This window comes from Zonotrichia leucophrys, chromosome 4, assembly GCF_028769735.1.
Source record: "Zonotrichia leucophrys gambelii isolate GWCS_2022_RI chromosome 4, RI_Zleu_2.0, whole genome shotgun sequence".
Classification (NCBI taxonomy): domain Eukaryota; kingdom Metazoa; phylum Chordata; class Aves; order Passeriformes; family Passerellidae; genus Zonotrichia; species Zonotrichia leucophrys.
The window spans coordinates 42,633,111-42,644,463 of NC_088173.1; the positions used below are offsets into that span (position 1 = coordinate 42,633,111).

Below are 11,353 nucleotides of genomic sequence, written 5' to 3' on the forward strand. Positions count from 1 at the left end.
TTATTGACTACTTTCTTTTTATTCTTACTTGAATCAGCCCAAGAAAGAGCAGAGTGAGAATTAAATCAATATAGCAGAACCAGGTGGGTGGAATGGGATCACATTACCAATTGTTATGCCCTTTGAAATTGAACAGAAACCAAAAATAGTGTGTAATTTCCATTAAAGAGACAGAATTTTAGAAAAAAAAAACAGCATAAAGAACTTTTAACTGTTTTCTCTTCTAAGACTCTGTGTTTTACCAGGTCACACTTTTTACTCCAACCTAACACACCACATCTGCACTGCAACTGAAGTAAAATGAATGTAAACTACCTCATGCCCCAATACTTAAAAACAATCAACCCAAACCAACCAAACAAAAAGCCCCACCAAAACCCCCACAGGAAATCTCTTCTCACCCAGAAATAATGCTGTAGAAGTAAGCATCCTCATTTAGTCAGTGCTGTGACAGACCAGCTGAAGAATATGATTTTCTTGAGATTGAGCCCCAAAAGACATCAAAGCTGCAAACTGAATTTCTCTGGAGTTCCCTGTACTCAGCCCCTCTCCTTCAGCAAGTGACACAGCCAGTGTCACCATCAGAGGAAACATACTGCAGACAATTCCCCATCACATACAAGAGTCACCAGGACAGCTGATCTACACATGGGCACAGGTGAGCATCTCACTGGCAAGGCCCCAGGAAGAAGCACAGCAAAGAAGGGGCTGCTCAAACAACACAACTCACAAATTTGTCACTGCTGTCCTCTTCCCTAGGGTTCTGAGGCTTGAGCCCATCCATGGTGGAGGAGGAGTTGGACTACATGACCTTCAAAAGTCTCTTCCAACCAAATTACTGGCCCCCAAATGATTCTGTGGTTCCACAACAAACCCTTTCAACTACAGCAGTGTGCTCTTAGGGGACCCCAGTTTCTCCCAGTGGCGGCCATGGATGTACACTTGGGGCATCCCCTGGCAACCAGGATGCTGTGAGATCTCTGGCAGCAGGAAGCACTGCAATCCCTGGCCTTTGAATCACCCAAGGTGTGCATATCCTGCACTGTAAGTGCTCATCTGCCACTCTGATTCTACTTCTTCCAGCACGGCTCAGAGGCAGCACTTCCCAGACAGTGAACTCAGGTGCTGGGCAGCTCAAGGCTGTGTTCCAGCACAGTTCCTCTCTACAGGCAGAGGAGACCAGGTCAAGTCACTAAAGTGCACGAACTCAAGCTAAATGCAGTAAAGAAGATGCTGAAAGCTGGAAGCATTAGGAGCTACTACTCACCATGAATTAGTGGGCTCTTTGAGCACTAACCATATCAAACAGCTCAGCAGCTCCAGGCAAAAGATATTCCACACCGATTCAATCTCATGACAAACACAAGATATATAAACCCAAGGACTGAAGAAACCACACAAATCTTGCAGCTGTGTTAATGCTGAAACGCTCTGGAGCAAACTGGCATCGTTTTCTGCTGTCAAATTGAAACAAACTATCCTCTTTCACCGCTCTGAAGTGTTAATTAATTGAATTGTTCAGTGAAACAAACAGCTTCAACAATTGCCTGGTTCAATGGATTAATAAATCCTCCCCTGCACAGCATGCTTTACCTTTGGAAGTCACTGACATCTTCCTAACTAGCGGAGCTTGGTAGCATACAACCAGAGGAATAGAAAAAGTTGAAATTCAAATTAGTTAGGAAGAATCTAAGAAATATGTATACCTTTTCATTTAATACTAAGGCAGAAAAAAAAATCTATGCCATGTCTACACTTCGGAATTGGTCTTATTCCTTTATTTCAGAAAATTCAGCTGGAAACAGGAGCTGATAAATAGTTAACTACAGCTCTTCTAGAATACTAGGAATCCTCACTCACTGAAGACAGACTAGATGAAAAAAACACACTGTTTAAAAATCAGTTCTGTTGGCCTGTACCTGCTTACATTAATCTCTTATTGGGGAGAATTACCATGAATTCGGCCCTGCCAACTAAAATACAGTGACTTCTGTTCACAGCCTCCACATTCAGGTTTCCTCCCTGAACTCATCAAGAAACCCACTGTACCTCACAAGAGATCCAGAATGCACAGGATCACAGGATATAGTTGGTTTTTAATGATCATCTGAAACAACAAATTGTACCAATCCAAATTCCAAGATGAGTATAAAAATGTCTAAAGGAGCCTCGGCTGTTCTGGACTGAGACCCGAGCTGAAGTATCCATGTATCTCACAAAATAATCCAAGACACAGGGTGAGGCTACTGGCATTTTCCACCTATGTATTACACCTAGAGTACTCCTCACCCTTAGCACTGAGATATGCAAGATGAGGTCTGGTGGCACTGAGCATTGAGAAATAGTTAAATGGGCCTATTAAGATAAGAAAGTTGTTCTTTAACATTACAAGGTTTGCTAACTTGATTCTGTGGTATCACAAAAGCAAACAGAAATCCCTGCAGCAAGTCCCACTGACCTCACTTTTAAGGGTGGCAGTAAATAATTGTTAATTTTCCCTAAATTCCCTATCAGCAAAATCAGAAAATGCATAGTTCCTTACGCCCACTCCCGCTGCATTGACACGGTGCTGTTGCAGACAAGAGATTTAAACCTGAAACATCCACATAAAGTCCAATCAACAAAACCTCATTACAAAAACCTTTCAAAAACAGAAATAAACACAGCTTCATCAAATCCTAACCAAAATAATGGGTAGTGGCATATAAATAATTAACTTCCTTGCCTCAATTAAAACCACTTTGGGTTCAATTAAGAGTATCTATAGCCTTAACAATGTAAGACTGGCTGTAATCTTACAATCGACAATGTTTATGTTAATGAGTCTTTTATTTTCACCAGCAAAACAGATAAAATTATGCTGCTCCTTGGAAATTTACAGCAGTGAATCATGTTTCTACAATTTCTGACAGCTCCAGTGACAAAAAATGGCCTAATTTCATGAACAGGCTTTAGTAACATGTATTGCTCAAGTGAATCCTCAATGGCATCCTAAAGTCTCAAACAGTAATTAATTTCTTAAGCAGCTTTGAGAAATAGTTCTGAAAAATAAGATCAGTGATTCTGCTTAAAGCAGCAAGCCTATCCTGTACTTCCATTCCAATGTTCCTGCCACGACACCATTTCTCTTGCTACTGCTACTGACCAAGTAGGGTATTCCTCTTGGCAAAGAAAAATGAAGTAATTGACATCTCAACAGACAAGCAATTGGAAGAGGCATGTTAGTAATTCCATATTTCAACAGAAAGACAATATATGATAAAATTCCAGTGGTGTGCATACTTGATTACTGTACAGCCATGCAAATGCAACAATGACTGCAAACAAACTAATTTACTTGGTTACTGATAAAAGTAAAATTCTGGAAATCAAGTCTTTAATCTTTAATTAAGATGACTTAAGAAGAGATTTCCAAGTCTTGTCACCTCAGCAATCTTAAAATCAGCACCTGAATTTCTATGACAGAACAAATTTTTAAAGGCTTCATGCTGATGAGAGTGTTAGTAAAGGAGAAGCACTGGTCTGTCTAGTTTCAAAGTGCAGGGACAGGGAGTAGATTCTAGAATGAAGAAACAGGAAGATGGCCCAGCACGAGGGCCTTGGCATATTTACAGCAGAGGCACGGGAGAGAGGTTGTTCGACAGGCTTTTTACCACCAGCAAGTTCCTCCATCACTTGGTAGAGCACTTCTCAGAGCCAGCACGGAAAGGAAGCCCACCAGCTCACAGACAATGCCCTCAAGCACTGCCATGTGCAGGTGAAAATGACCACATGAAGGGGAAATGTTCCTGTCCCTCAGCAGACACTGCTTACGGCAGTGCCCCACAGCAGCACACAGGTCTGGCCATGCCCTATCAAGCCTGCACAGCACCTAAGGAAAGGACAGAGATGGAAGATGAACAGCTTCCATGTGTCAAAATGGCCATGGCTAATCCCCAGTCCTAAACAGGGAAACTGATCCGCACACAATGCAATACACACCAGCTCAGAGCAGTACGGCATCCCCTTCCTTAGAACATGACTTCTGGAGCACAAAGCAGAGTTGTGACCAGTGGAACTGTTTAAACAAGGACTCCACACACTCACACAGCCCAACTGCTTGTTTCCAACATAAAACACAACGACGTTTCACTTCTGAAACGCTTGGACTTTTCTCCTCTTTGCTCATCAAAGGCTAAGCTCACTATGCATGGTGAAAAATACTCGCACCACCTCAGCCTGCCAGAACTCCAAGAACTTCAACCTGATGTTTCAAGAGACTGAAAAAACTCTTCCACAAAATATATGGCACCCCTAACAGCTCTATATTTAATTTCTCTTCAACACCTTTTCAATAAATATATTTAACTTCTACATCCAAAGAAAACTTAATTGAGTATTGTCTTTGGGATTTGTGAAATAAAACTGAACATCATTGATGAACTGTACCTGACCAGATACAGCAGATGAATAATTTGGCAAAATTCCAGGAAGGGTTAAGGAATGTTCATCAGCTACATTTAATTAAAAATCAGTCAATCTTACATCCTACAACTACTAGTTCTACAGTTGATACTAGAGGAGTGGGGGTAGAAGGAAATGGAGTACATCTCTTTCTCCATTACTTCATAGTGTATCCAGCCTTATGTGTATCAAAATGCCAATTTAACCATTCCTGTGCTCTGTTCACTATTCTACCCTTTCCCCTGCCTTCACCTGAACTATTCTCCAGTAATTTCTGGACTGCCTAGAAATTATGTGCGTTCAAAAGAATCACAAAGACTCAATTATTTTAGATGTTCAAATGCTGATATCCACTTTTGCTCTAAATTCCTCAGAATCTCTGGGCAGTAGAACATCTACTTGTAGACATAACAGCAAATAGTCAAAACTATAAAAAATATATGAGCTAGACACTTTTATTTTAAATGGAAGTGCAGGTTTAAGGAGAACAGTGATTGCTAATCCTGTGGGTGTTTTTTTTATTCAAGCTAATTATGCAGATCTCTTTCCTGCTGTACTACAGGAACTCTGAATTGTAAAATGTCTTTCAAATGGAAAAATGTTTCTATTAGAAACTCCACATGCCTGTAAAGTGACTAGAAGAGATTAGTCTAGTTACAGTGTGTTGAACACACAAAGCATACACACTTCTGAACTCAGAATTTGTCAGGTAAGTGGAAATGCTGTCTTTGAGCAAACCCCTACACATGAGAAAGGTACTGACCATGCAAGACGCTTACTACTGAACCAACAATCAACCCAACTCTAAAAGCTAATTATTGCCCTTTGCTAGGCAAAGCTGGGCAGGTTGGTAACATTTGTATTACAGGTATATATATCTTAAAAAAAAAAAATAAAAAATGAGGCCTCAGGAATTGAAAACACACACAAAAGCACATTGAAAAACACCCCAACTTTATGCTCACTCGCAAAAATACAAGGCACTTATCCACTCAGGTCCTGTGTTTATTTCCAGGGAATTCCAAACGGGAATGGGTTTCTACCTGTGTTAACAGCCTGTGTACCAGCAATTCCGTGTCTGTAAGGTATTGCATCCTTTCAGTAACCCTTGGGCCAGCTCCCAAAGCACCTGCTGACAAACCTCATGCAGGCACGCTGCACAGGACACACGGCCTGGCTGGGCCAGGAGGCAGCAGGGCTTTACCAGGACCAGCTCCCTCCTGGCTCAGGGCCGCACAGGCAGCTCCTCCCGCTGCTTCCTACAGAGCACCACACGGTGTGCCAGAGATACAGGGGCTACAGGCTCCAGAGAACACGTGTACAATGAGCAGAGGCCGCAGCATGACAGACATGTGAAGGGAAGAGGGAAGGCACACAAGGGAAGTAATTTTTCTCATGGCCTGCACTCAGGACTCCCTAAAAGATGTCTCACTGATTCAAGTCAAACACATAACTAAAACTTCACAAAGCAGGGTCACTATCTGTAGCAGGACATACAAGCACTTCATTAGCAAAACTTTCAGTGTGATGAAAACCAGTTTTGAGCCTTTTCTATTCACCACGTGTTATAAAGATACCACATCAGAAGGCAGTCTTAAATACCAGATTGCACATCTGTCTCCCAGGCTCATCCTTGTGAGACACAGGAAAAGATCACAATGATACAACAGCTTCAGCCTATCCAGACACCTCAGACTCCACGATTTTTATTAAAGACCTTCAACTTGAAAAAAAGCATACAGAAATCTGCTTGCACTGGGGCACACCTTTTCTAGTCTGAATCAAGCTTTGAATGCAAGGCTGCTGAGCCAGCACTTTCTCTAAAGACACACTTTTTCCTTATTTGTTCCTGCCCTCCACACAAGTACTCAGACACATCCAAGCAAAGGGAAAAATTAAAAAAAAAAAAAACAAAAAAAGAACAAAAAACCAACCAAACCCGCTCAGACTGAAACAGGGAGAAGCTCCTTGATTCAGTGTACCCTGTAATCACACAAACCCTCCTCAATGCAAAGGAGGATGGATCACTGAGCAGCAAGGCAACATCTGCCCCAGCCCATAACACATGAAAAACCACACTCAGTACAAGGTCATACCAACTCGAAAGCATGACTGAATCTTTTCAGAGATTTATAGTTCATATTTACTTTTTAACCCTAACTGAAACTGCATGTCTCACGGCCACATGCCTGAGCATAGGGCTTTCTAGTTCTACATGCTCAGTTTCCACAAAATATTTTGGAAACAGAAGTGACAGAAGACTGTACACATCCCTCCCACTTAAGTGGCAGAAGTTTACAGAACCTTAAGAGTGCTGTTGCTCTAAGAGGACAACAGTACTCATCCTACTTCTGATCTTCGGAATGACTCAAAATAGTAGCCTAAGTCTTTCTGAAAGACAACATGAGATTTTTAGACAAAACCGACTTCTTCTGAGAGAAAGCAGCTTAATCTGGATACAAAATCTGGTTAATAAATCCACTGAAGCTGCTCACTAACAAACTTAAGACACTTCCAATTCAACCCAAGTCCTTAGAAAGATAAATGTCCCAGCAACACCGCATGAAAGCTGAAACAAGTTCCTTAAGATGTAGATGAATTGGGCCCCTTTTGCTGGTTATTAGGACTGTAGACCATCTTAACCTCATTCTGCAAACCAGGCTTCTCGCCTAAGTTACACTGAATGCTCTCTCATCCATATGCCAGCCGCCACCCAGCAAAATCGATTGACAAATTTCCATAGGAGCTGGCTGCAAATTAAACTTCAAGAAGACTTCAAAACCTTCATCCTTCTCCACTTCCTCCTTCGAAAGCCATCTTCTTACCGACCAACTAACATGGTTATTACCTACAGCAAAACAGTGAGTTACAAAAGAAAGCAAAAATAAAAAATGAAGTGAACCCAGGGTGGGTGCTCGGCAGGACAGCGGCTCTGCAAGGCGAGCGATGAATGAAGCGGCGGCGGGGCATTTCCCGCAGCCCGGGGTGCCTCACCGCGGCCGGCGCCGGGACCCGCGGGGCGAGCGGGCGGACGCGGCGGCCCCGGCGCTGCCCCGGCCGGGCGGGACGGGGCGCGGGCGGCGCTGGCCCCGGCTTGCCCCACTGGAGGGAGCCGCGGCCGGAGCGGTGCCGCCGGGACTCCGCTCCCCGCCGGCTCGGGGTACGAGCCGGGGCCTCCTCGACCCGCTCCCCGCCGCCGAGCGCGGGCCTCCCGCTCCGCCACTCACCAGGATGCGCTTGAAGAGCGCGTTCTCCTTGGGCGGCAGGCTCACGGACGGCATCCTCCCCGCCGTCGGCTCCGGCGCCGCCGAGGGGTTCCGAGGAGGAGACTGAGTGGGCGGGCGGGCGGGCTACGTCCCGTCTCCACCGCTCGGCCGCCGCCGCCGCGAGCCTCGCCGCTGGAATTCCGCAGCTCCCGCCGCCCGCGGGCCCGGCCCTTCCCGGCCCTTCCCGCTCCTTCCCGGCCCCTCCGGCCGCCGCGCGCGCCGGGCTCCCCGCGCCAGCCCCGGGCGCGCTCACGTGGTCCCGAGCGGCCGCCGAGCCGCCGCCAAAATGGCAGCGCGGCACTTCCCCAGCCGGGTCACGGCGGCCCCGCGCATGCGCCGCGGCCCCGCGCCGGCCCCGCCCCGCCGGTTGTGTGCGCTCCGCCGCCGAGCCGCGGCCGGCCCGGCGTGGTCCCGGAGCGGCGGCGCCACTGCCCGGTGCCGGCGGCGGGCGGGAAAGAGCGGAGAGCCATCGGGCTGTGCAGGGCCCGCCGGGTCTCGCGCGGTGGAGCTCGCCCGCCTGGGCGCCGGGGCATGGGCGGGGCGGGGTGGTCCCACCCCCGCGGGCGGAGCCGCGTCCGGTCGACAAGATGGCGGCGGGCCTGAGGGCGGTGAGGCGCTGGGGGCTGGTGGCGGCGCCGCCCAGCCTAGGTGAGCGGCGGTGGCGGGAGGAGATCCCCTTCGGGGCAGGCTGGTGGGCTTTAACCCGGCCCATTGACCTAGGGCCGCGGGAGCCCTGCTGCCTGGTCAGGTGGCGGCGTCCCCGCCAGCCAGTCCGCGTCTGGCGGTAGAAGAAGCTTCGTTGGTAGCTTCTCTCCTTTTACTGTTTTTAATCGAAGCCCATTAGCTATTTTTAAATCTTTTATGTGTTTTAAGTTGGTGTTGCTTCCAGGCCGGGAGAGGGCTCACCGTGTCTCGCCGCGGTGGCGGTGCCGGCCCTTCCCTGGCAGGCTGTGCCCGTAGCGCGCTCGATTAGCGGGGATCGGAGGCGGGGAAGGCCCGGGGCTGGGGGCTTCGGGCAGGGGACTGTGAGAGGCGTCCTTATGGAGCAGAAGATGCGGGGGGAAATTGTTATTGTGGCTGGGGAACGGGCAAAAAGCGCTGCTTTGAGGTGTTGGCAGCCCGCCCGTCCCCTCTCTGGCGGGTGAGGGAGCGTGTGCTGCGGGAATCCTGCGAGCGGATCGGCTCGTTATGTTATGTTATGTTATGTGTAAGTGTTATGGAGACCACTTCATCATTGCATTCGTTCGGGGTTTGTTGTTGTCGTTTGCTATTTTCCTTGATTGCACGGATGTCAGTAAGAACCTGGTAGTCTAACCCTGAGGAATGTTAATGCATTTGTAATCTTGTGCCTTTTTAGCTTTTACTCGTTCTGCATTTGTTGTGAAAAAAGCGAATAATGCCCAACCAAACTGGCTGCGAGTTGGCTTGGCGTTTGGCACCAGTGCTGCCTTGTGGGCTCTCGTAAGTGTTTTCATTTGGTTTTGTTGAACTTAACTATTCCTTTCAAATCATAACAGTGACATGAATGCAGTGACTGCGAACTGTTGAGTTTACTGAGGTAATGGATGGTCATAGCAGGTCTCAAATTTGAAGCATGATTATGTTCATTACTTATGTTTTCCCAGCTTTATGTTGTGCTCTTATTTTAAGAAATGACCAACTTCTTAAGCTTCTCTCTGTTGCAAACAGAGAATTCTTCAAGCCTGTTGGATTAATGCTTTGGCATTATTTTCCCCATGGTCTTTCCAAAAAGAGAGAAGACCTAGGGATGTGCCCAGATAATGTTGTATTTATCGCACTACCAATGCGTTCTCACTTTTCAGCTGGTTAAGGTGGTTTTAGCTGATTTCAATGGATTAAGACTCCTTTTTCCTGAGCAAAGTGCAGATGTAAGATACCTCTGTTTCAGAGAACTCACAGACTTTGTGGTGGTAAAGGAAACAGGGTGCAGTAGAATCGTGCAGGATCAACAGCATTCCCCATGGTGACAGTGTTTTCAGGGTGGGATGGGTTCCCTTTGGGGTTTCCCCCTTTTTTGGGGGTGGTGAATTCGTTGGCAGTGGTGAAGAGAAAATGTTTGTCCTACGAAGCATTGTTCTCACACCTTTTTCAGTTGTTAATTTAGATAGGTTGTGTTCTGGACGGTCCCAGTTACATACTGGTTTGCATGCTGGTAACAAGTATTTCATATTCTGCAAGCTGTCTTTGCTGTCTGGATCCAGCTGTGAATTGTATAGCTGTTTATAATATTCTGCCCTTTTATAGCTTATCAAGCAGCACCATGAGGATGTAACGGAATATGAAAGAAGAAAAGCAAGAGCACATCAGTGTAGACAATGTTCATAGTAAGTATGCACATAACCAATGCTTTTGACTTAGCTGAACACAAATTATGAAGGTCTTTGACATCTTTTGGAAGTCAAGATACTGAACTGACTTACAGTCTTCTTTTTTTCCTCAGTACTTCACATTTTGGATTTTACTATTCTTTTAAATCATTCCCAGCTTTAAAATGATAAGTTGGCTGATCTGTATTTTCATTTATTCACAGTGTATTCCCTCTCAGCTTTCTGTCTTGAACATGCAAACTCTTAGAAAATAACATATCTCTTACAGTGTCTGCAATGAATAAAGGTTGTAAATTGAATACCTTATAAATGGCTCAGTGGCAAGGAAACAAGAGTGACTAATGATAGCTTATCTTTTCATCTTGGTTTTTCTTTTAACGTATGTACAGTGGGGTCTGTGCCTGTAGATGTGCACTATAGGGCAAAGTGTATGTAGTTATTGTCCCCTTTTCAGTCAAAAAAAACCATAAATTGTGTTTCTGCCAGCTAAGAAGTCTTTGGGGATTATGACCTCAGAGGAATTAACATGAAAAAAATCCTTATACTACAGAAAACCTTGTGGTGCTGTGGTTATTTTTCCCCATAAACATTCCTCTCCAGATAAAGATGCAGGATGTTATGAGATGTTTCTTGCCACTTTGATCACATCTATTTTTCTTATTGCTAGGAATTTTTTCTCTTCTTTTCTTTTCTTAGGCTGATGACATGGTCACAAAGAGACGTGCACTACAGAGCCAAGTGTATGTGGTTGTTGTCCTATGAATAAACGAGCACAGAAGAAGTAAAAGGTTATCTAATTACTTGTATGTTCATACATTTCATGTGCATAATTAAAAATAAATTATAAAGTCTAGAAGAAACCTGAAACTACTTTCTTTACCATTAATATTTCATTCTGCTGGTTGAAGTTGTTTCATGTTTTCATTTCCATTTCTTAGTTTATCAATCTTATTTTCAAAACTGCCTTTGCTATTCTGGAGGGTATATTATAAAATTAAACATCAGTTCAGATGAAGTTCAGTAAATGTTCCCGAAGTGTAGTCTTGCTCTGCCATCACTGTCACTGCTAAATTTATAAAATAAGCAAATATAAGAATAGGATCTGTATAAATGCTAAAATCTGCGTTTTCCTGTGAGCATTTTGGGGACTGGCCGTGCCTGAGAGGTGCCCCCAGGGAAGGACTGGCCAGCCCGTGTCAGTGTTGGGTGTGAGCTCTGCCTTCTGAACGCTTCTGCCCTCTCTTCGTGCCTCAAGGTCAGTCAAGGACGAAGGCTGGGAAAAGGCCATCGTGGCAG

At 45.5% G+C, this 11,353-nt stretch overlaps 2 protein-coding genes across 2 annotated transcripts in view; one reads left to right on the forward strand and one right to left on the reverse strand.

Moving 5' to 3' along the window:
- NAA15 (N-alpha-acetyltransferase 15, NatA auxiliary subunit) overlaps positions 1-7,956 on the reverse strand; it is a 35,069-nt gene extending 27,113 nt beyond the window's left edge. The window contains exon 1 of the mRNA XM_064711351.1: positions 7,671-7,956. Coding sequence (XP_064567421.1) covers positions 7,671-7,724 — 54 coding nt within the window. The 5' untranslated portion in view covers positions 7,725-7,956. The remainder of the gene's footprint in view (positions 1-7,670) is intronic.
- A 119-nt stretch (positions 7,957-8,075) lies between these two features.
- NDUFC1 (NADH:ubiquinone oxidoreductase subunit C1) lies at positions 8,076-11,020 on the forward strand. The gene is made up of 4 exons (XM_064711354.1): positions 8,076-8,357; positions 9,067-9,170; positions 9,975-10,054; positions 10,754-11,020. Coding segments are annotated over exons 1-4 (246 nt in total). The 5' UTR covers positions 8,076-8,296; the 3' UTR covers positions 10,755-11,020.
- The last annotated feature ends 333 nt before the right edge of the window (positions 11,021-11,353 follow it).